This window comes from Erigeron canadensis, chromosome 1 (assembly GCF_010389155.1).
Source record: "Erigeron canadensis isolate Cc75 chromosome 1, C_canadensis_v1, whole genome shotgun sequence".
Classification (NCBI taxonomy): domain Eukaryota; kingdom Viridiplantae; phylum Streptophyta; class Magnoliopsida; order Asterales; family Asteraceae; genus Erigeron; species Erigeron canadensis.
Window position 1 is genome coordinate 55,432,573 of NC_057761.1, and position 24,679 is coordinate 55,457,251.

General features: G+C 32.1%; 2 protein-coding genes and 1 long non-coding RNA gene across 4 annotated transcripts; all 3 read right to left on the reverse strand.

Annotated features, from left to right (window-relative positions):
- Positions 1 to 3,463: 3,463 nt before the first annotated feature.
- On the reverse strand, positions 3,464 to 4,683 carry LOC122585651. Its single transcript, XR_006321749.1, has 2 exons — positions 4,346 to 4,683; positions 3,464 to 3,670 (listed from the first exon to the last, which is right to left on the reverse strand). It is a non-coding gene; the product is annotated as an uncharacterized LOC122585651 (long non-coding RNA).
- Positions 4,684 to 9,456: 4,773 nt separating this feature from the next.
- LOC122605593 (33 kDa ribonucleoprotein, chloroplastic) lies at positions 9,457 to 11,243 on the reverse strand. Its single transcript, XM_043778557.1, has 4 exons — positions 10,735 to 11,243; positions 10,387 to 10,488; positions 9,974 to 10,282; positions 9,457 to 9,697 (listed from the first exon to the last, which is right to left on the reverse strand). Exons 1-4 carry the CDS (start codon positions 11,179 to 11,181, stop codon positions 9,566 to 9,568), a joined length of 990 nt encoding a protein of 329 aa, XP_043634492.1. The 5' UTR covers positions 11,182 to 11,243; the 3' UTR covers positions 9,457 to 9,565.
- A 716-nt stretch (positions 11,244 to 11,959) lies between these two features.
- Positions 11,960 to 15,034, reverse strand: LOC122585121 (nuclear transcription factor Y subunit A-10-like). 2 transcript variants are annotated; one of them, XM_043757220.1, is made up of 6 exons: positions 14,964 to 15,034; positions 14,287 to 14,549; positions 13,913 to 14,034; positions 13,739 to 13,807; positions 12,846 to 12,986; positions 11,960 to 12,759 (listed from the first exon to the last, which is right to left on the reverse strand). In XM_043757220.1, the coding sequence occupies exons 2-6, from the start codon at positions 14,534 to 14,536 to the stop codon at positions 12,376 to 12,378; spliced, it is 966 nt and encodes a 321-aa protein (XP_043613155.1). In that variant the 5' UTR covers positions 14,537 to 14,549; positions 14,964 to 15,034; the 3' UTR covers positions 11,960 to 12,375. The 2 variants fall into 2 exon arrangements, with proteins under 2 accessions (XP_043613155.1, XP_043613154.1); XM_043757219.1 differs by lacking the exon at positions 14,964 to 15,034 and having other exon boundaries at positions 14,287 to 14,624.
- Positions 15,035 to 24,679: the final 9,645 nt, after the last annotated feature.

Sequence of the window (24,679 nt, forward strand, 5' to 3'; positions counted from 1 at the left end):
ATTAGATATGCAAGATTCCCTTATTTTATAAGGGATTTTCTATTGGAAAATGATACTCCCCGTCCCACTAAACTTGTCCAATTTATTATTTTCAAGGTCAAACTTTACGAACTTTGACTATAAATATTTTTGTTTGTGTTATGTAATATTTGATGAAAACTATATGGATTGATTATGTTTTAAATGTGTGTTTCATTGGTATAGCTTTCTTCAACTATTATGTAACACAACTAAAAATATATATGGTCAAAGTTCGTAGAGTTTGACTTTGAAAATTTAAAAGTGGACAACTGAAAGTCCCTTAGCCACTGGATCACACGAGATTAAGTATCTAATGTATAAGTGCGGAAAATCTTATACACTAGCAATCAACAACACGAACACGAATATGAATAAACTGGAACCGTATATTACTTCGGTAAATGCAATTACAAGTAACACACCAGGTTCGGAATACGAAAATATGAAAAACAAAACGACTAGAAGATTCACCTTAAACATAAGGTTTAATCTCTATTTATACTAAAACTAATAGACTAGTCGGACCTCGAATTTCATGGACCAAAGCTCGACTCGGACACTGCACGAGCTTGACCAGGTCGAGCTCGACCAAGTCAACGTGTTGACCAATTCGAGCTTGACCAGGTCGCTCGACCAAGTCAACTTGTTGACCAATTCGAGGTTGACTTTATTATACGCGAAAACTTAACGTTTATTACAAGTACATATTAAATAGACTCAAGACAAACTTCTATAATGATGTTGTCACCCGGAAATGCACCAACAGACTCCCCCTTGACATCAGCATTTAGAAGTTTTCATCGATCTTCAAAGTCTTCACTTGTAATGCACGGAAATAGTAACAGAAATGCCCAATCAAGCACTCCTTGACTATTGCTATCACTTATGACAATCAGTAGTTAAAAAATCTGCAATCAACAAATTTTCGTTAACTAATAATATTATGTCTTCTTTTGATAAGACCTGATCTTTATGCGCTGCACACTGATCTTCAAACTGCAAAATCTCTGTATCCTTATGACAATTAACAAATTCAATACTCAGATTGTAATTCTCCCCCTGAACAGTAACATCCAAATTAAGCTCCAAGCAATATTATCACGCCAAACATCATCACTTCAAAGTAATACAGACATCATTGCCTCCTCATGCAATTCGGATATCATCACTCCAAATATTATACAAAATAACATTGCTCAATCTATTTAGATCTTCAAGCTTAACCGTCATACGATAAAGAAGTTGAATATCCAACAATCAGCATCGAATTTAATCAGCTCTCACAACGATAAGAAACTCTGTAACTTGAATTTCAGATATGCAGCACTCACAAGATCCATGTCTTCAACCAATAGTGTCTGACTTTGTCTTGTATCTTCATGAACCCACCAATCACCTAAAGTCTTTCATATCAAATCTCCCCCTCAAGGTAAGCACTCCAAAATACATTAAGAACCACTTAATCTGCAACCTCTTCACTAGTCACCAGATTAATCATCTCTACATCATTGGCATTAAATAAAGGTTTGATTTTCAATTACTCGGCTACAAATGATTAACTTTATCACAAAAGCTTTTCGACAAAATCCCAAACACATGTTAAGCAAAGATCATGAACAGTTTACTCGGATTTTCAATCACGGTCTTCAATCTTCATCTGATTCATTTGAATAACCTAATCTTAAATCAGGCGCCTTTGATCCAAAAATTAGGTCGGACACATGTCACACGGATTCAAAACCAGAAAGATGCCATGACTAAACCCTGACAAAACACCATGATCTTCATTGCTACGAACACCCAAGAATTTTGCTAAGAAAACATGGAAGCTTTAAATTTTTATCCTCCCCTTTTCTCTACAAAATTCTTAAAACAGCCTATATGTTTGTTTTTGGTTTCAACACATCTCTCAATCTCATCTTCATCCCACAGTTGTTCACATATGCAATCCAGAGATAACACAATAGCTCATTGCCATAACAACATGATGACACAATTGTTCACATATACAATCAAGAGATAACCCAGTAGCTCCTTGCCAATACAACATTATGACACAATTGTTCATATATTTCAATCAAGAGATAACCCAGTAGCTCCTTGTCAGAACAACCTTTTTGGCCTGGTCTTGAATTCCTTCTAAGATTTCTCATAATCTTCTATAAATGATAGAACTTTAGCCACCATTGATTCCAGTTGTCTAAATTTAGAACCTAAAGTTGATCAAGTTTTCAAGTCTAATGCTTTATTACAGAAATTGAACCAAAACTCAAAGAGTTTACAAGTTCAATATTCCAACAAGCTTAGGCCTAAACTAAATCAAGATTACAAGTTCTTGACAATTTGAAAAGTGATTAATTAGAATCCAAAGTTGATCAAGTTTACAAGTCCAAAACTCGATTAACAGATATCAAACCTAAACTCAAAAGAGTTTACAAGTTCAATATTCAGACAAGTTTTGAACCCAAACATAATCAAGATTGCAAATTCTAAAAACGTCCAATCACTTGGAGCACAAAATCTGATTATATAGTCGAACAAGAAATATCGGAACTTAGTTACTCGAGCCCGAATAGGTCGAGCTAGGATAGGTCGAGCTCCAGATGTGGTGGAGGTCGAGCTCCAGAGGTCGAGCTTGGTCGAGGTCGAGCTTGGGTTGTGGTCGAGGTTGAGGTTCACTTTTGGTCGAGTTCGAGCTTGTGTGGTTGAGGTCGACCCTATCTGGTCGAGTTCAAGTGATGTCTCCATAACCACTGGAAAGTAGACTCATTTACGAATTCGTGGCCACTTGAATCGTCAAAAACGGAGTTACGGTTTGAAAGTTATGGCCAAAACAAGATCAACACATTTTGGTCGAGCTAGGAAAGGATGAATGGGTAAAATTATAATGGCTAAAACTAATGGACTAGTCGGACCTCGAATTTCATGGACCAAAGCCCAACTCGGACACCACACGAGCTTGACCAGGTCGAGCTCGACCAAGTCAACGTGTTGACCAAGTCGAGCTCGACCAAGTTGGGGTGTTAGTCATTTCTCCGCTCTGCCTTTCAAAAAAAAGACTGATAATTCTTGTAATGTACAAGTCTATTTATTTTCTTTCTTAATTTTGTAATTTGATTTTGTCATCAAATAATTTGAAAGATTTATCATTTTTTCTTTTCTAATATATGGCATATGTAATTTGCATTTATTATGATCAATATTCTTATTCAAACTAGTATTTCACATTAAATTGCATTAATCTTTTACTTTTTTTCATATTTACCCCTTTTTTATTTCTTCCTAAACTTTATCACCTTTTATGATTACCTAATTAAATATTTTACTCTCTTTAAAATTTTACCCATTCATCCTTCTTGTTATAATTGTTGATACAATTATATAGAACTATTGACTTAAATATGTTGTTTTGTTGCAAATACCATTGCATCTACATCATCAATTTGATGAAAAAGGTATTATGGTTATCGGTCATTAATACAAAACAACAAGGTGTTAAAAAAGTACAAGCTTATGAATACAAGTAAAAATAAATTGAAGAGAAAATGTCACAAATGGTCCATGTGGTTTGTCACATTAGCGTTTGGCCCCCTGTGCTTTTTTCGTTGCAAATGGTCCATAACTTTTTCATTCTCGTTGACAGAAGCCCCTGGCACTAACATTCGTCAGTTTTTGGCCGTTAGTAAGAATATAATCGTCCATTTAAGTATAACAACCACTATATATATATATATATATATGCACTTCTTCCTCCTCCTCCTTCCTCTTCCTTTTTCAGGTCACCACCATCACTAAAATCCGGGCAAATTTTTCATATTTTTCAGATCTATACAAGTTCAAATCCATTTTCTTCTCTCATAATCAATCATTAAAACAAATCAATACCCATCTCTAATATATAAATACATATATGAAATCATTAAGTAACGTAAAAAAAAAAATCACAGATAAGACCATTTTTATTGAAAGGCCGATGCATCTGTGAAAATAGTATTAGCCATTCTAAAATTTTTCTAAAGAATTATATTTCACTTTTACTCCATACCCTCCTTCTAGACTTTGACACCACCTTTCACAATTGCCTTTCTCAAATTTTTTCAAAGTTCAAAAACTAACCATATTTGATTATTACATTCAATTCTCAAAAAACTGAAATTAGGTGGAGAACTCTATTCTATTTCTACTACTCTAATTTCTTCACTCACACTAATTTCTTCACACTGTGAGTATCATTTGCAAGGCAAATATGCCTCATTTGGAAGAAAAAAAAAAATCGAAAAAGGGTTATGGATCGGGAAAAAAAAAAGGATAAAGTGAGTATCACCATCTCAAGTGGATCTCAAGGGTGGTGTTTCTTCTCCGCCACCATCTTTAGCCATTCAATGAAGGGGCTTTTAAAATCAAAGCCTCGCACACCCGTCGAGCTCGTTCAACATCTTTGTAATTTTCCTCCACTGACATCGACGATCTTTACACTAACCTTTTATATTTGCTACTGTTGTTGATGAAGATGACATTTGACATGTTGAGGAGGTGAATATGTCATCAAATACTACGTATGTTTCATGTGTTGTGTTAGTTTTCCATTTCAACCATGGCAATTTTTTTCCCCTTAGATTTTGGTGCAGAATGCTGATGGTGAAGGTATTAGGTGTAGTTGGTTTGTGGTTTAGAATGAATGTGATTAAGAATTATTTATTTATTTTTTGGATAAATATATATTGATAATACAATTCTTTATTATGATATATTTTTTTTAATCACAAATAGTCCTTATGGCAAAAAGACGATTATACCCTCACGTGATATACACTTGAGGGGTTTAAACGGCCAAAACTAACGAATGTTAGTGCCAGGGGCTTCTGGAAATGAGAATGCAATTAGGGACCATTTACAACGAAAAAATAGCACAGGAGGCAAAACGCTAATATAACAAACCACAGGATCATTTGTGACATTTTCTCTAAATTGAAATTAAAAGCTAAAGCTATAACATTTTGACCCATCAATCTAGGGTAAAAGCTTTCTAGTTTTAACTAGAGAAAGCTAAAGATTGTGTATTAAACTTTATTTTATTTTTACATTAAAGTATGAGTAATATACATAAAATAAATATAAAATTGACTAAAAAAATAAGCCTAATTAGTTATCAAGTCAATAATAAGATGAAAACATGTAACATGATCAATGTCGATTATAAAAAGAAAACAAATTCATGATCCATAGATCAAATTATTATTATTATTATTATTATTATTATTATTATTATTATTATTATTATTATTATTATTATTATTATTTTGTAAAGTTAGTTTCGATTCAGACGTGTTGAAGGCAATTTTAGAAAATAACCCGAGACCTTGGGGAAAACTCACCTCCGGGACCCACATAATGAATTTAGAAAATAAACCTGGCAAACCCATCAAAGTGGAGTTGGTTCGTAAATTAAGTTATTTAATACATTAAGTTGATTGTTAAGCTTATATTCTAGCTTAGTTTATTATTTCTCCTATATACATAATAATTAATGATGAAGGAGACAATCAAATAAGAACAATCTTAAAATAAGAACACGGTGATAACACTTAAAAACTACATTTTGATGCATTAAAAGTCCATAAAACTAACATATTGTATAACTAATTATCATTATTTAAGTGTTTAATAACACATTGGTCTGTCAAAATCGAGAAAATCATGTTTTTTGTTTTGTGCATCCATCTTGGATGCATATTCATCAAAATGATGCATCCAACAAAAAACATGATTTTTTTGATTTTGACGGATCAATGTGTTGTTAAACACTTAAATAGTGATAATTAGTTATGTACTATGTTAGTTTTGTGGACTTTTAATGCATCAAAATGATATTGTTAAGTGTTCTCACCGTTCTTATTTTAAGATTATTATTATCGGGGTGTTACCATTAATAATAATAATAATAATAATAATAATAATAATAATAATAATAATAATAATAATAATAATAATAATAATAATAATGCATATATATATGAGCATAATACCCGCACGTTGCGGGGAATTTTATTTTTTGAGTGACAATTTGTTATAAGGATAGATACGGTAATTTAGTGTTGTAGTGCGTGGAGGTTATTTTGGGAACCATATATATATATACTATGGGAAATGATTTATGATGTTAATATCATCTTTGATGGATGATGTTGTTCTCACAAACTCACTTAAATCAATTTCTACACATGTCAAAAAGCCCCCCATGATTTTAATGGTTTGTGAGAGCAACATCATCCAACCAAAATAATGTTAACATCATCCAAGTTATCCCCATATACTATCTATACTATCTTATAAAGCATTTTGCCCATTTTAAAAATCTCAATTTCATGATTTGAAGCATCTAAATACGCCTCTTATTTATTCACTAATTTAAATATTCTTAGCTAATATACATATAATACCCTTAAATCTCAATCACTCATTTTATTCTCTCTCCTCAAATCTTAACCACTCATTTTTTTCTCTCTCCTGCATAAATCATTTTATTCATCCAATTAATTCAAAATCTTTTATCTCAAAAAGCGTATATCAATAAATTATAAAAGTTGTATGGGTGTTCTTAAAATTTCATGTTCTTTCATTAGAGATGTCATTCGATATATTTTCGACAAATTTTTAAATGCGAGGGCGGAACCCGTACGGATAAAACATTTGGCTATCACACTTTATGACTTATCCCCCCTATCATCTAACCGCCGCAATGCGCGGGCACTTTCCCTCGTATTATAAAGCAGATCTCCCATGTCTACATTTTAAGTTTCAACATTTACTCTCCCAAAATGACCATATATCAATTCTATATTTACCTAACTTCTCTCTCTTCAAATCTCAACCAATCATTTTTTTTCTCTCTCATCCATAAATCATTTATTTCCCAAATTCATTCAAAATCTTTTATCTCAAAAACCGTACATCGATAAATTATAAAAGTTATATGGGTGTTCTTAAAATTTCATGCTCTTTCATTAGAGATGTCATTTGATATACTTTCGGCGAATTTTTAAATCCGAGAGCGGGGCCTGTACGGCTAAGGCATTTGGCTATCACACCCTATGACCTATAACCCCACCATCTCACCGCCGCAACGCGCGGGTACTTGCTCTCGTATATACTAAAAGGAGTTTTTGGATAAAAAGAAAAGTGCATAATTTTTAAGACATACCATAAATAAAAATCCAAAATGTTTTATAAGGGAGTCTCTCTATATAACTAAGAGAGGATAAGTTTTTTCCTACGTGGTGTCTTTCTTTTCATGCCATGTAGGCTTTTTGCTTAGGTGGCATTTTATGATAATTTTAACATTTTTTTTCATATATTGACATTTAAATTTATATTTTTTTAGTGCTCATGTGACACTTCATTTGCCACGTCATCATTTGCCTACGTAGACCTTTTTTTTAATCAATTTTTATCAGCAAATAAAAAAGACAAATATAAGATTAGAACTCATGACCTCTAACTTTTAATATTATGCACAAACCATTTGATCTAACTTAATACTTGTTTATTTTTTGCAAACTACGGTAGATTTTCATTGAATATTAGAACTAACTAAAAGACATTGATATTATATTATTGATCTTTGTAACTTATCTCTTTCTACTTTGCTTTGTATTTAATTATCTGCGTACGTGAAATATAATTACTTTAATATAATATAAAACTAGATTATATTAATAATTATATCTAATATTTTACTAACCGATTATATGATCAATTGTTAAAATTAAAAATTTACTTTATCAGTTTCATACACATATTTTTTATATTTAAATCTAAATTTCTATATAACTAAGATTCCGTATTTTGATAATATATGACCACAAAAATGTTTGTATGTTCTAGACCACGCCTTTTTATTAGTTAAATGATAATTATCATTGTTTCAAATGAGATTGTTTATTATATTATATTTAATAAATATAGATCATTAAAAAGAATTTTACGTTTCATTAGTCATGCTTTAACATTTTTGATATATATTATATATTTATAAGTTATAAATTTATTATTTGTATCAGTTACAAATTGACTATTTTTTATATTATCATAAACCATGAATAATAATTGTAATTTTCAATTAATTTTAGTTTACGATTTCAGTCAGCCTAGCTTGTACAACGTGCGGGTTTAATCTATTATAGATATATATACGAATATCTTGAACATCTAAAGGTTTGACTAGAATTGACTTTTCCATAAAAATCACACACTAGCGTCAAACCAAAAAACGACTTAATTACCATGCAATACGAATCCGATCCCAACACTGACACTTGATCAAACTTAATTACCTACCTATATATACACACCCCCAATTATATCCATATATAGGTTTATCGTAATTAATTCATTATAATCAATTACATTGTACGTGTTAAACAATAATATTTCGTTCCATCACTTAAATTTTATCAAGTATATAATCGTAATATATAGAAGAAGATGAAGAAGAAGATGGTGCAGCAGCAAGTAGAAGAAGAAGTAGCAGATGATGATATGGGATTTCCGGTTCATCTTTTAGAGGAGGACGGAGAGCACAAGATAAAAGTTGGCAGTATTGATATGCATCCCACCTTCGAGTTCAAGGAGTACCGATCCATGTTGGCCGCCATGGTGGGTGTTTCCCACAATCATCTGACTTCATACTTTGTGGACTACATCGACAACACCAAGCTTCTCATGACGAGTAAGGTGGATTTCTCAACCTTCGGAGTTTGGTAGTTACTTTCTCGTTGTCTTGAAACAACGTCGACGTCGCAAGAAGAAGAAAGCTAATTATAACAATCCTTCTTCATCAACCACTAGTAGTCCTCATCCTGACTTGTTCACATTTGATGATTGTAGTTCAAATCAAGATAACTATTGTAAGACTACAATAACTGAAATTGATGACATTTGGCCCCAAGTAGAAATATTGGAGATGAAGAAATTATTAGCGGATACTACTACAGAAGAAGTTGTACTTCGAAGTAAAGATGACAAGAAACTCCAAGGTGTTTTCCGCTCACCATATGGACCGATTGCTCCACCAGTGAATTAAACTTGCTGTTTAATTTGCTGCTAGCTATTGATATTAATAATCTTATTAATTAGTCAGATCGAGCTTAATTCTAGTTTGCGATGGTTGTTTGTATTAGTTTGTTTAATTTCCAATTATGTACGTAGCATCATTATGCATGATTGGTACGTAACATAATTGTGTATTGAAAATAATAATTTATGTTAATAACAAGGGTGGTATGTTTAGGTCGAGTGGCGGTTGCTATGTAGAAATCGTTATAGGATTGCATCATGTCATAAGCTAGGTGTAGAACTCACTTCCAAAAGCTAGCTCAAAGGAGGAGGGGACACCTAGGCTTATAAACCACCAACCAATCCCATACTTGGCCGATGTGGGATCATATCAAATACATTACCAAATACATTCATATAGCCGGTTTCACAAAGCTTGTTCTCATTTATGTATATATAAAAAAAATTCTAACTAGAGCTTCTAGCCTAATTAGGAGCTAATGCTTGAAAGGATCTCACTCTCGTCAACATTGACCTCAGAACTTCTTCCTGATCTTGGTGGTCGAGATGTATCTGTTTTTCCTGCTGCCAAGTTCAGTCGCAGAGGGCGACCCTCAACCTCCTATTCACCAAAAGAAAACCAGAAAAATGAAAAAAAAAAAAACATAAATAGAAGTGGCAAAATGGACAAGGGGTAAATGGATAATTCTAGATCAATTGTAATGGATCGTGTCATTTGATTAGAAACACACACTTTGTATGACTTTGGAACCGGCGTGAACCACTTTGTTATTGGCTCAATGTTGTTGCATGTTGGATAAAATATATATAAACTATATTGACCCATCTATTCAGGTTGAAATTGTCACGTCTCAGATAATTGAGTTTTGAAGCTTACCACTTCATTCATGGCATCAAGTGCAGACTCTGCCGCCTCAGAGGAATTAAAAGTGACAAATCCAAAACCCCTAGACCTGCCCGAGTGTTTCTCATAGATGACCTTTGCGCTCAATAGACCAGGCTGGTCTGCAAAAGCGTCCTTGAGCCTCTCTGAAGTTATTATCCAGCTAAGATTACCCGCATATATCTTATAAGGGCTTTCAATAAACTCTCTGTTACTGCTTCTAATCTTAGGACCCATCACTTCCCTCTCACCTCCTCTTGGCACCTCTGGGAAGTTTACCTTGACAGTTCTGCCACCAATTTGCTGCAAATTATCAGCAAAATCAGAAATTGCAAATCTAAAAGCGCACAATCAGTGGTTGTGTTCTAAAGCCAGCCGAACCAGATTGGGCCCACAGGAGTACTTACAGATCCATTAAACATTCTAATGGCTTCTTTAGCTTCCTGAACACTTGCCATTGTAATAAACGCAAAACCCCTGCTCCTGTCTGTAACTCTATCATAAACAATCTGAGCCAACACAAAGTTTCGAACCATTCACAAATCATTAACATTTTCTTTTTGATCCTTTTAGTTCGAGTAATGATACATACGTCTTGTTTGATTCTAATTCTATAAGCTATACTTATCAAATTATCCCGTGATGGAATGGAAATGGGTATCAAATTCCTTTCAAAAATGTTGGGTTAATAATTAAGTTTGTATATACTCCATATTTTTGATGACAATTGCCCATATAAATAAACACTAGATTACCTCAACAGAATTAACAATGCCAGCTTCACCAAACACTTGTGACAATTCAGAAGCAGTTATCGCATACGGCAAGTTTCCGATGTACAACCTCCCGGCTTCCGGGGATTCCGTCTGGGCTGCTTCTTCATCATCATCAAAATCATCATCGTCTTCTTCTTGTGTATCTACTAATTCATCTTCAATTGTTAGTGGCTCTGATTTCGGGGTTTCATCAACTTGACTCGAATCATGGGACTGAGAGCAACTGGGTGCTTGGATTGAGGAATGAACAAGGATTGGGGAAAAATTGAGTTTGGGTTTGAAAGTGAAAGATAATTTGTGGGTTTTGGGAATTGGATTTATGGAAAAGGGTGTTAGGAAGTGAAGGGATTTGGAGCTGCAAAATGAAGAATGCGAGGTCCAAGATTTGGTTATGGAAATTGAGATTAATGATGATGAAGCACACATTTTGGTAATTTGATTTCCAGAATATGAAAGATAAGGTGTGGCCCTTGTATTTTTGCTACAATAATATTTTTTCCTTTTCTTAGAAAAAAAAAAGGGTTTTTCACTATTTTTATTTTACCCAAATATGAAATATACATTCGGACAGAATTTTTGACGGTGTTCGATCAGGTTTTTAGGCCCTGTTTTCATGTTTTCAACCGGTTGGTTCTTTGGATTTTTATCTTTTCAGGGCTCAACCGGTTTTGTCTAATTTTATGATTATGTGAACACTTTGATTTTACTTTTGAGTGTTTGTGAACTTGCTATAATATTTTGCTACTTAAAGAAAAATTTCATAACAAAACTTGATGTAAAATAGTTACAATCAATCATTTAGCTTAACAATGTAAATCTATATAATTAAATAAGGATAAGGATAAACATTAGTGCTAGAAACATAAAAACAAAAGAACTAGAAAAAGGCACATTTCTTGAATTTAATATGTCCCCCAACTAATCTATAGAGACATATACCTAACAATTCTATAAATCGAAACCAACCAAACTTTAAGCAAAATGGTTTAATCTTTACTCTTTTAAATATCAAATTTAATTCTATATCTTTGAAAGATACTGATTGCTAGTATAATTCTAAGATTACAACATACAAGTACAGTAATATTTTCTTTACATCAGACACATAAAAAATCATAGAGCTCAAATTAAAGTTGTCAAAAGAGAGCTAAAAGAATATGAGTTGAAAACCAATGTATACATCAACATCCAACATTCGCGTTAATTTACAAAAGGGGAATTTCAGTATAGCAACAATTGTGTAAGTAACAAACAGAACATCATACATTGCATTTTTCTAAAATGCCTGAAAGTCAGAAAACACACATGATTCAAACACAAAGTTTTTCAAGATTTATTCATTCAAGCAACATGTATATTTTATTTAAATTTAGATTAGATTAGATGAAACAAACACATCTTGAAGAGGTATTTATCCATCATATTATACGCATTAAGGTCGTCTCTTAACAATTCCCAAAATGCTGCAAACAATGTTTACAGGGAGAATTATGGTTGGAGACGTAACCTTAACACAAAAGCCAAGGATGATTTGCCTAGCCAAACAAGGAAACGATCCAGCCCCATTTGACTAATCAAAGAAAGGGCCTGATGTGCTGACACATCAAGGCCCATGTCACATCAAACTGCCAGGTTACAACGGTTATCACCGCCACCAGCCGCTGCAACCCATTTGTTGTGCATGCCAAACCCATGAATGGCATTACCAGACATCATCATGTCAGAAATAGAAACACCTGACAGATTCCCAATAGGGAAGTGATTGAGGTCTCCCATTGAAAACGTGCTTGTCACCTCTGATACCGGCATGTGGATCCTGCTACCATTTGTTTCCTGATCTGACTGCACTACCTCAGATCTCTGAGAGCCTGTTGGATGTTCAGTCAGCTTCGAATCCAGGTTTCCAACTTTAACATTTTCCATTTCTTTTGTGTTTAAAAACCGCCCCCCACAGCCTCTTGGCCTGCGTTTGGCGTGGAGATGGCGCGACAGGTGCAGATATGGCTGTGTATAATGAACAAATAGATGTCAAACTCTAAAAAGTGGGAAAGTTGCGGGAGTAAAAGAGTCAGATAACATAATGAACATACCTTACGGCTTTTTGTAACCTTTCTCGCCATTTCTGCCTTAGCACGCGATCGCCTGCGCCTAATTATTCCATGATACTGCTTTGCGTTCACAAATACAGGTCCGTCATCAGAACTCAAGTTCAAAGGCAGCATAACCCGGCCCTGAACCACCATCAATTAGTACCAAATCAAACCGTGAAGAATAAATAAATCTTAAATACAGATTGCGTACATTCGAGTTGTATCAAAAATTATTAGTGTAAACCATAAGTAATGTGTTTAATTTACCAGAATGTAGAATCTACACATACTAATCTTGAAAAACAATGTGTTTACATCCATCATGACAGTACTTACTTACATAGCAAGTTAACATAATGTGGCAAGATAGGTATGTACGGTATGGTAGGTAACATGTCAAAACGAGTTTGACTTGAAACTGGGCGGTCAAATAGGACGGGTTGTATGCATTAATAATAGACTGTTCTACGGTTCGACCCTCTTGATCGTTCCCCTTTTAGCCCAAAATATATATATATATATATATGTTATCTGACCCGTTTGAGAGAATATGTGCCCAACTAGACCAATTCATAAGTAACCACTGTACTTGCTAATATTAAAAAAGCACATTAAAATATGTAAGCTTGAGTCACCTAACTCTTATAGTCATATACTTCTTCTGTCGTTGCAAGATATAACTGTGGGAATCTACCTAAAAATGATCACTTTGACATACTTTATGTTGCTTTTTGCATTTAGCAAGTGCATAGATTACTTTACCATAAAGCTACAATTATACTAATTAATATAATAAAATCTAACTATTTATAGGGTATCATCTAAACTGGACAAACCAGAATATGATAAACAAGTAGATCAACTAGATTAATTAACTCAGAAAGAGGACGCACCGCGATTTGAGGTCCATAAGCAGAGAGCATGCCATAATACTGATCGCCCAAAGGATAATTGCCACATATCTATCAAAATTTATATAAAAAGGTTATATAACACGTATATAGAGATTATGATCATTTTGATCTACAAAAGAAACATGTTTATCAAGTAAAACTTAGAGTTATTACCACAGCCGGCTGACTAAATCCTAGCTCAAGATGACCCCCATACTCTTGTGGAGAAGATTGTATAGTAAAAGCAGCCTGAAATTGCAATGACTTTTGCGCATTTGATGAATTCTTAGACTCACCTAAATCAATTCAAACGTTAATCGAAAATTCCACTAGTTTGCTGGCCAATACAAACTTTGTTTGAAAATTATATACAACTAAACTTTCATGCTAAAATTTCATAACTCATACTCCACTTCAATTCGAGCCATGGCAATGCAACCTATTATTTGATTTCTAGATTAACATGGGCTAATGTTTGTTCCTGACCATCACTTTTTAACATAAATATATAAACACAATTTCCTATATATAAAAACTTCAAACTTTACCAGAAAAGACATTGAAATGAGTCGTCATATTCCCTTTCTGATCAGTGGCACGAGGCGACGGTTTAGGGGCAATAGGCATGAGTTGTTCTCCACAGTTTTCCATTGATGAAGACTTAACTCGGCCGACGGAATCTTCAAAAGTGGGTTGAGTCACAAGTCCACTCCACCACGGTCCAGGCCCAGATGACAGTGAACCCACCTGATGTGACGCAATTCCATCATCATGTTCTTTGTAATACACAGAATTCATTCTCAAATTGTTGCTGCAAGTTTTCATTTATAGAAAAACATTAGATTCTTTAATATTTATTCAAATGCCCACATCCTATCCACTATCTAAATACACACACACACAAAAAAAAAAAGACATAAAAGGTGATTACATAACACAGTACTTTCTTTAAGTTTTCAACATAGTCTACCATAAATTAAATCACTAATAAAGATTACGACTTTCTAATGACCCATCGGGAAATAACAAAAACCCAGTTCATTTAAGCCAAAACCCAAGTGAAATATCAAGTAAAGATTGAAACTTTGCAAGATCCTGATTGATAAACCCAGATAAGAAAAAGATAAAAAAAAGTCAAGGGGGGGATATTCTGTTCAATGGTGACAATAACAAGAGAGAGAGATAGTAGAATATTAATAAGAAGAAGAAATAGAAGAAAACATACATAGCAAGTAGAGAGGGATGTTTGAATAAGAGAATCCAATTGCCAAGAAGAAATAGAATCCTTAAATGACAAGTGCCAAGTTAAGATACAATTTCAACTAGATTGATGACAGAGAAAGACAGAGACAAAGACCGGTGAAAGAAGGAAGGAAATTTAATGAAAGGAGTAATGTGTAATTATAGAAGATTATTGTGGCCAATGACATAATACTAAGAAGCCCTTTATCTATTCACTCTACACTAACCATTTATGGTTTTCTTATGCTACACATGCAATATGCACAAAAGGTATGTTTGGATGCATATCACTAAAAAAAAAACACAATTCTTTTCTTAAATTATGATAATTAGTTATATAATATGTTGATTTTATAAACTTTTAATGCATCAAAATGATATTTTTAAATGTTTTTACCGTATTCTTATCTGACTAATTTAAAAATGTCTTCTATATTATAAATAAGCAGCCAATTATTGGTCATTAACCCTTTGTCACAAATATAACTTCATAACAACATTTAAGTTTGAGTTAAATATATATTTATCGTTACGTATCCATGGTCCATTGTATACCTCGATCACTGGTTAAGTAAAAGCTTGTAGTGTGTCTGTGATATATAAAATATAAAATTATTTATAAACTAAAATATGGAAGCTAGGAAGATTAACCTTTCAAACAATGTTTTTATTGAATTACAGGAGCATGGTACCCACGCAATGCGGTGGTGGTGGCGGGGACGGCGGTCTAGTGGTATCGGTAACGGTATTATTGGTGGTGGTGGCGGTGTCAAGTGGTGTAGGTTGATGTAAAGGTTATAATGGAATATTTAAAAAAAATAAGGATTTAAACTGTTAATTATTAAAATAAGAGTTTATAGTGTAAATTAATTCATTAAGGGTTCTTCATAATTATTTTTATTTTTAAATTTTAGTAAAGGACTTCTATAAAATTCTTTTTTGGTACCTTAGTGTCCGTACAATATAATACAATTGGTGAAAAGGCCCAGGGTTGGTTTGATCAATCATATGGTTCCTTCCCATTTGGGTAATCTATACTCCCAAAGTCCCATGCTTTCTTCATATAGGCACACCTAGTGCAACTTGGCAAAATTATCAAGATTTTCTTTCACTACAATAAAACAGATATTGAATAAAAAATAGTTAGGCTTCATGTGATTAGTCATTAGATAACATGCATTGCAAACCATGTGTAGATATAGTAAAACTTCCTCTTTTTTTTGTATATACAATTTTACTAAAAGTAGAAAAAATTCAACGCTATTTTTAATAGAAATGCTAGGATTTTTATGCATGCAAGTTTGAAATAGTTTTATTGTACTAAAGTTGAACATTTTCCGCTTCTTTGTCTTAATCATAGCTTATATTTGTTGATCGTATGATTCACTTTTGCGTGTTTCTAATGTAACACATAGTCTATTTATTGTTTTATCGAAATATATAACGAAGCCTTATATGACCGATTCTTCTTGTTTCATAGACGGAGCCAGTTTGAAAACAGTATAAGCAATTGTCTTCTCATCAATTTTGGTACATTATAAAAAATTAAAAAAAAAAAAATTTAAAAGTATGTTTGAAATTTTGCCCAAAAAAAAAAACTAAAAATATAGCGAAATAGTAAATACATGTAGATAATAAAATTAACGTTTTAAATTTATTCCTTCAAGATAAATTCTCGTACTTCGTTTCTACCTTGTTTAATACAATTATCTTTGTAAAACAGGTGATGATATACTCCGTATATATTTACCTCAATTTGATTGTTCGAAAATCGAAAATATACAGTACTTGTGAGATAATAGAATTGGTGAAGTCTTTATTGCACATTATCTAATTTTAATAGGAAAATGCTAAACAAAGCCCTTAGGGCTTCATTTAACATGTATAAAAAGATTGTATATTTCCATATTAAAACCTTACCCCCTGAATTTTATGATAAGTGTACAACTAATTAATGCAGCTTAAAGAAAGTCCTTTTTTAATTAGTTTTTATTTTCTAAATTTTAGAAACCTCAAATTATATTAACTCTTTCTTAAGTTTCCGGCTCTTTCACCCCTTGCCCCCTCAAATTATGCATAGATCATTTCCCGTACAAATGTATCCACTTGTTTTGTACGAGCAGTTTACAAAAATGGTCTAATTGAACACTTGATCAAATCGTAGATGAATTGCAAATTATGCGGATGGCCTACCCTTATATATATATATGCATCCCCTTTATCATACTTTGACTTGAACTTTCTTTTTGTGATTACTTAACAATGTAGGTTACATAAGCCATAAATATGGTAGGTAAGCTTAGAAATCATTGCTTAAAATATAAAAGTGATGAGACTAATTAAAGTGGAACTTCATAATAAAACTCGATTGTTGTCCCTATTAAAATAACAGATATGAGCGATTGAGTTCCAACTTTGTAGCTAGCTAGCTAGCCTCAATTCCCTAGTGAAGTTTCTCAATAAACTTTCAATTTGATCATATGCATAGACAAAACAAAAGACAATTATTATATGTGTAGACTTCACTTTCAATCAGTCTTTGAATTGAAGTTACTATAAACTCGTACCTAGAAAGATGTGTATTTAAACTTCCGTATATATAATGTGATATAATTTATAAGTTAATAAACTAATTAAACAAAAAATATTCATGATTATTTTTAGTAGTGACTAGTATATACTTGCGTTACATACACATATAAAACGTAAACATATCCTCTAATACATATTTGCATTACAAAACATCAAATGCATGTAATTGAAAATATTGTTATACCCTTCTATGTTTTTGGATGATTACATGCATGTATGTTCTGATGTTTACTTTTTCTCTCAACTAAAGTTAACTTTCAAGTAAACATTTAAATGGAGTGATATTTAATCTTAAACTAGTTTTAGTAGTCATCATCTCTTAGTATTAATCATTATCCATTCTTATTGGATTTGTTTATTTGAGTAATCAGTATACTCGTTTTTTAGAAGTGAAGTCAGCATAAAATTTTTCTTTTTTCTTTTTCTTTTAGCGCGCACCTGAAAATTCTTTTCTCTATTATTATTGATGTACATTGAACATACGAGTCGTTCAAGTTCCAACTTTTTTTTAAAAAGGCAAAGATCGAGCAGATAAATAGCTAACCCCCAACTTGCGCTATCACCCAAATGGCTAAGGTATGTGATAATTTGTTTTGTGTATAATAAAAGTTTGTAAAGAAAAAGGTTATAGAAAGGTTACAAAATAGTATTTATTTCTAAAATAAAAGGATAAAAATAGTTATTGAGTGAAAGATGATTGAAGGCTTTTACTAAGAAAGGCAAAAAGGGAGAGACTTTAATTTGGTTATCTTGTTCCCTCATCTATCAGTCCAAAACTGTTCAACTGTCCATAGGGACCAAATATCCGCAAAAAGCTCCCACATGGTTTAACGAACACATGCTCCACTTACACTTTTTTTTTTTCTATATATATGTAGAGTAGTTATTATTTGGCATATATTGTGTTGGAATTTTTGATGATTGAAATAGGCGATACTTGTCATCTGGACGAAATTGAATACGGGCGGTGTTACTTTTTACCTTTTGATTAATCAACATTACGAAAGTACACTGCTATCTATGAATTGTAGTAAAAATCTAATGAATTTTTTTTTTTTTTAATCAGCAACATTGTCTCTTCATCGTCCGGTAGAGATCGATCACGTCACCAACACAGTCAATCCGAGGGCATGACTGGCGGTGGAAGTCTGACTACCATTTTGGAGGAAACCAGCTAAATGCTACTAGAAGAAACCCCCATGTCCCACCTCATTGGTAAAGATTTCCCAATATGTCTTTCAATGGTTTCAAACCCATGACCAACAATTGGTTAGAAAGACATAAGAGGCACTAAATGTATAGTTAGGCTAAATTCAAAAGGCAAGTGTGGTTGTTTTTTCCCCTATTTAAAGATATGAATTATTCGTGAATGTTAGAAAGTTTAATATACCACTACAACAAATTTGTCATTTCTTAGCACTTGTTTTTTCATACTTTTAGAAAGTGTGAAAAAATTTATTAATTTAATCACATTTAAAAGTGTATAAAAATAATTTACTTTTCAAAGTGTGTAAAATATATCAGTTATTCACACTTAAGAGTGTGAAAGTTAATTTGTAACACATATTTTCTACGCAGATGGAGAGTGAAAAAATTTTCACACTTTTAAATATGAAAATATTAAACAATTGTTCACACTTTTAAGTGTTAACATTTTGTTTACACAATTATAATTGTGAAAAAAATATAACTTTTGAAATTTATTCACACTTTTATATGTAATTTTTTTCTACACGTACACTTTTATATGTGATTAAATTCATAAATTTTTTCAATTTTTCATAACCAAATATGAATAAATGGACCTTTCTTTTGTAGTGTACGTTTCTTTTTCTAGGTTTGCATTAAGGAACCTTCTCGTTTGCGTTAAAAAGCTCTCTCGCTTAATCGATCTTTGTTTTATTAGACCCATCTATATGTATTGATTGCAATTATTTTTGTAACACCCAAAGCCCAAAGGAGTGGACTAGCTAAATAACTACGAATTACATACAATTTACAATTAAGACCATGATGGAAATTTAGCATGGGGACATGACTTAGAACTTACATTAGTCTTAAACTTCTATATTTCCAATAACTTTACTACTAGTAGTCTAGCACGTACTTGTTCTACTTTTAGAAACTAATTAAGACAAATATTTGTTAAGATAATCCTTGGCTATAGCAGTATAGCTGGACAAATGGGCGGGTCAGCGGACGGGTCAATATATATGTTCGGGGTTGAAATAGGTCTGGGTTGAAATAGATCCATTTAAAAACGGGTTAATATGGTTCGGGTTATAACAGACGTCAATTTGGATGTTTTCTCATTCCCAGAATTAAGTTATAGTCATCCCAATTTCATGCTAAACATTGTATAACATGACAATATTGTCGTTGAGTCTATGATTATTGTTGTCAACGTAAGTTAGTTCGCTTGGTAGAGGCTTATGTCTTTTAAAAAGAAGATCAATCATCAAACCACATAGACATATTTGGGATTGAATTAGGTGTAGTATGTAGTAGATTTTATGTAATAGTTCAAAGAAAAAAATCTATGACTATAGATTGATAATAAGAAAGTAATAAGTGACAATAGCAGCAATATTAAATATGAAAAAGTGGTAGTAGATAAAAGTTTCACGACCAAAACAGAGAGAGCATGTTTTTACAATCATGCTAAGTAACGAGCAGTCGAACAAAAACTACAAAAGAACAAATTCATGGGATTTTAGATCATTAGATGACATATGCAAACACATGTGTCCCTTCAAATTAAACAATGTCAAAAAGTAAAGAATACCTTGGCAATTCATATCACAACTTTTATTCCTTTTCTTTTTTCTATTTAACACCAGAACTAAGTACTATGAAATTAAGAAGAAGAAAAAAAGTTGAGAAGGAGAAAAAAAAATATTTTTATTATTGAAGGGATCTCTTTTAATAAAATACACTAAAATCTAAAAAATCGTTAAAACTCTAGTAAACATAAATTATTCACCACTATTAAGTAACATATTTTCATTATCACATAAAGAATAAAGAATATAGTTATAGTAGGATTTATTAAGATATCCAATTCAGAGACGGAGTCAGAAATTTGTCTACGATTGGGCAATTTTAAAAGTTGTTTGTCATACTTATAAATTATAATAATCGTATCCGATAATGTAAAAAAATTAGACCCTGGCTCAGGGTTAGAAAATGAACCCTTAAAATAGTTTCGTTCCCCACATTGGGTGTAATGCTTATATTCAAAAGGTACTAGTTATTTCTAATAAATAAACACCACACTTGCCGGACAAGGTCTTATTAAATGAAAAGTTATACTCGTACAATCATAATATAGGAAACCCGAATAATATAACTTTTATGAAGTAATTAACTTGTATATATATCTTTTCTACATAACTATTATGGTTATTAAAAATTAAAACAATTTTTTATTATACCAATGGAAATGTTTTGATGACCAATGACTTCTTAAGAATAAGCACAAGGAAGATAATATTTGTATGTATTTCCTATTCAGTTTTTCTTATTTTGAGCAAAAAATTAAACATATACCATTTAAATTTTAAAAAATTACATTGTACCAAAATTGGAGTGGGGTTAGCTGACCCCGCTTCCCCCATCGTAGATCCGTCCTTGGATATCCTTTCACCTTATTTTCCAATATTATATCATCAATATCGATCCATCAATACTTAACAGATGGAGGGTACTTGTAAATATTAGGATTGGACATGAGACCGGTTCTGTCACCAGTTTCGAAAATGATGAAAATGTGGTATCGACCTTTGTCCCATATAAGGAGGGATCGAGTTGAGACAGTCCTGTAGTTTGTGGGATTTTCCCGGTCCCAATCCCGAATTTCATCAAAAACCAATATCAGTCTCGATCCCACTTGGGACTCGGTACCACTTACCGGTATCGGGATCGGGACGGTATTGGGACTGGACTCGGGACTTGGTTTTTTTTGCTCATCACTACTCGTTACTAATGCAGTTTCAGTCCACATATGAAGTTACGCAACGTGGTTTTGATTTTTAGTGATGTTTAAATTATGTAGGTATTATATGAAGGTATTTTACTAGCATCAAAAATTTTATGAGGGATTCATGATGAGGATCCAATATAGTTTGGTGTACTCCTTTGTCTTATATATTATTTTCTTTTATATAGTATTATATCATCATTAGTCTCGTTTTTCTATCAAAAGTTTTGAACACATAAACAAACGTTGCAATCCACTTCCCTAGCAAAAAAACAAGATCGACGAATTAAAGAAACAATTGAAACATGAGCTCTAGTAGCATAATGATAGCTCTTTCTTTAAAATATATATATATATATATATATATAGGGTGACAATCAAATGAGAACCAAATTAAAATGAGAACACTTAAAAACTATATTTTGATGTATTAAAAGTCCATAAAACTGACATAGTGCACAACTAGTTATTATTATTTAAGTGTTTAACAACACATTGATTCGTCAAAATTGAAAAAAACACGTGTTTTGTTGGATGCATCATTTTGATGAATATGCATCCAAGATGGATGCACAAAACAAAAAACGTGATTTTTTCGATTTTGACAGATCAATGTGTTATTAAACACTTAAATAATGATAATTAGTTAAGCACTATGTTAGTTTTATAGACTTTTAATGCATCAAAATGATGTTTTTAAGTGTTCTCACCAGAGTGTTACCCTATCTATATATCTAATAAAACAATAGTTATCCTAGCTTTCTAAAGCCATCTAACTCAACTTAAAACTATCTTTAGATTTTGCCACATAAGATATTTCCTATGTGTCATCTTTATGAATTTTTCCCATTTAATGTATACTATATTTCTTTTTTGTTACAATATCAATAAAATAAAATCACAACATATAATGAATAAAATAATCAACTTTTAATTTGTTTCCAAATAAATAATTGCTAGCACTTTTTTTCCAATATATAAATATAATCCAAGAGTCGCGTATCGTGCGGGGTAAAAATCCTTGTATATATATATATTATATAAAAGTAGAACTTCGTCATCGTCCACTACTAGTCTACATATTGGACACATGTCTAGGGAAGAAAATGGATGCCAAGTAGTGATACAAGTGGAATTATAGCCACCACGGCTACCCTTTTCAGTTATTTTATTTATATTAAACTTTTACTTTTAATTAATGGAAATGAAGTAGTGCAAATAATATTCACCAAATGGGGTGTTTATTTATCTATTTATTTATTTTTGTCTTTTTAGTTGGAATTTGGCATCCGAATCATATGAAAGTAACTTTTATGGTAGCACACATAGTGCAATATTGGATATGTTGAACATAAGCCTATAATAATGGGACGGAGAAGATCTTTCAAATTACAACTTCACATCATCCATGAGGTCAAAGGGGTTTATGGAGGTTTGCATTATTTAATCATTTCTCATTTGTTTATTGTAATGATTCATTCATATAATATCTACAAGTTTGCTTTTAGTGAAGGGTGTAATCTTTGTCCTTCATTTTCATCACTGATATAATTTGGTTCTCTCATTGGATGCTTTTAGTAGGCTATCTTATGTACCAAAATGTAATTGATAATAGTGACTAAGTGATAATACAAGGATCAAACTTATGATTAAATCAGTTGTTATACTTATCCAAGTGTATTATTATTCTAAGGGAGATGATATTAGTACCATCTAACTTGATAAATCTACCATATACATGCATTATTTACTTGTACAGTGTGCTGTTTCATTTGTACAATGCGGTAACTTAATCAAAATCCATAGTACGAATATCAATTCTCTTATTCTAATAATACAGTAATACTCGCACCTAAACTTTTTAGCACACGTAAAAGAGAGTGCACTAACGTTGTCTCAAAGGTTAAAAAAATTATGAATTTATACCAAAATTTCGGATGTCATTTTTGTTCATTGTTATCCAAAATGTTAATGTGACTTAGAATATTTTTTTACAAGAATGGATAAGTAAGATTAGTGACTTATGCTATTGTTAATCAAACGATTACTACGTTGTACGGACAACTAAAGTCATTTTGAAAAGCTAGCCATCATTAATTCGTTATTGTCGTCATATGAATTCTAATTCTTCCAAGTCAAAATTTTTGGGCAATACACCCAATGCATGAAAGGATTAGAATTAGATAATCCATAAACTTATAGCTAATCTTGTTTTAATGCAAATCCTATCTGGTTAATTACTTTTTAAAGTAGTTTAGTGCTCCTGCTTTGCAAGAGAGAAAATACAAATCTGAAAAGGTTCAAAATGGGTAGTTAAATTGGACAGGCACTAACTACATGTTGCAAACTTGCAATATTGTGCATGTTAACTGTATATCGATATATAGTTTTTTTAATTAGAAAATTTAAATCTTGAATTGGGAATATGATGTATTAGTTTGTGTGCTTAAATACGATATAAGAACATGTGAAGTGGTTGTTCATCACATCTTGATCGAATTGATCACACTGAAAATTAGCACTCATCTCTAACGTACGTGAATCACAATAAAACGAGGCCAAGTCGATAATTTTTGCCCTGAGTTTGTATTTGCATGTTTACTGTTGTTTAATTTGTTATATTTTAGCAAGGTATTTAACGAACAAAAAAGAATATCAATCCAATCAGGGCATCAAATTCTTGCTATATATCTTGCTATATATATATATATATATGATCTTCAATTATATTAAGTAGTACCGATGTGGCAATAGCGGAGTGATCACAATGTGACAAACTCCCCTCCTCAGAAGGATAGATGGGACGTTTAAGGTGACTTGTGGTCAACACCTAAATTAGTAACCTAGTTAAGTTTTGAAAGAAATGTCATAAGTTTTCTAAAATAATCTAAACTTCTAAAGCCTTAACCGCGGGGCACTATAGATAAAGTAAAATTAAGTTTATTTCATATAGAATATATCATTATAAAATTTATTAATCTTCGAACATGATACGTCTTTACTGGTGGAGAACAAGTGGATTCGTTATTAACTAATTGTGTGATATTAAACCATTAGCAATAACCAAAAAAACATAAGCATGGGTGATTGGGTAGGCTATACGACACAAATCCACAATAGCGACTAGA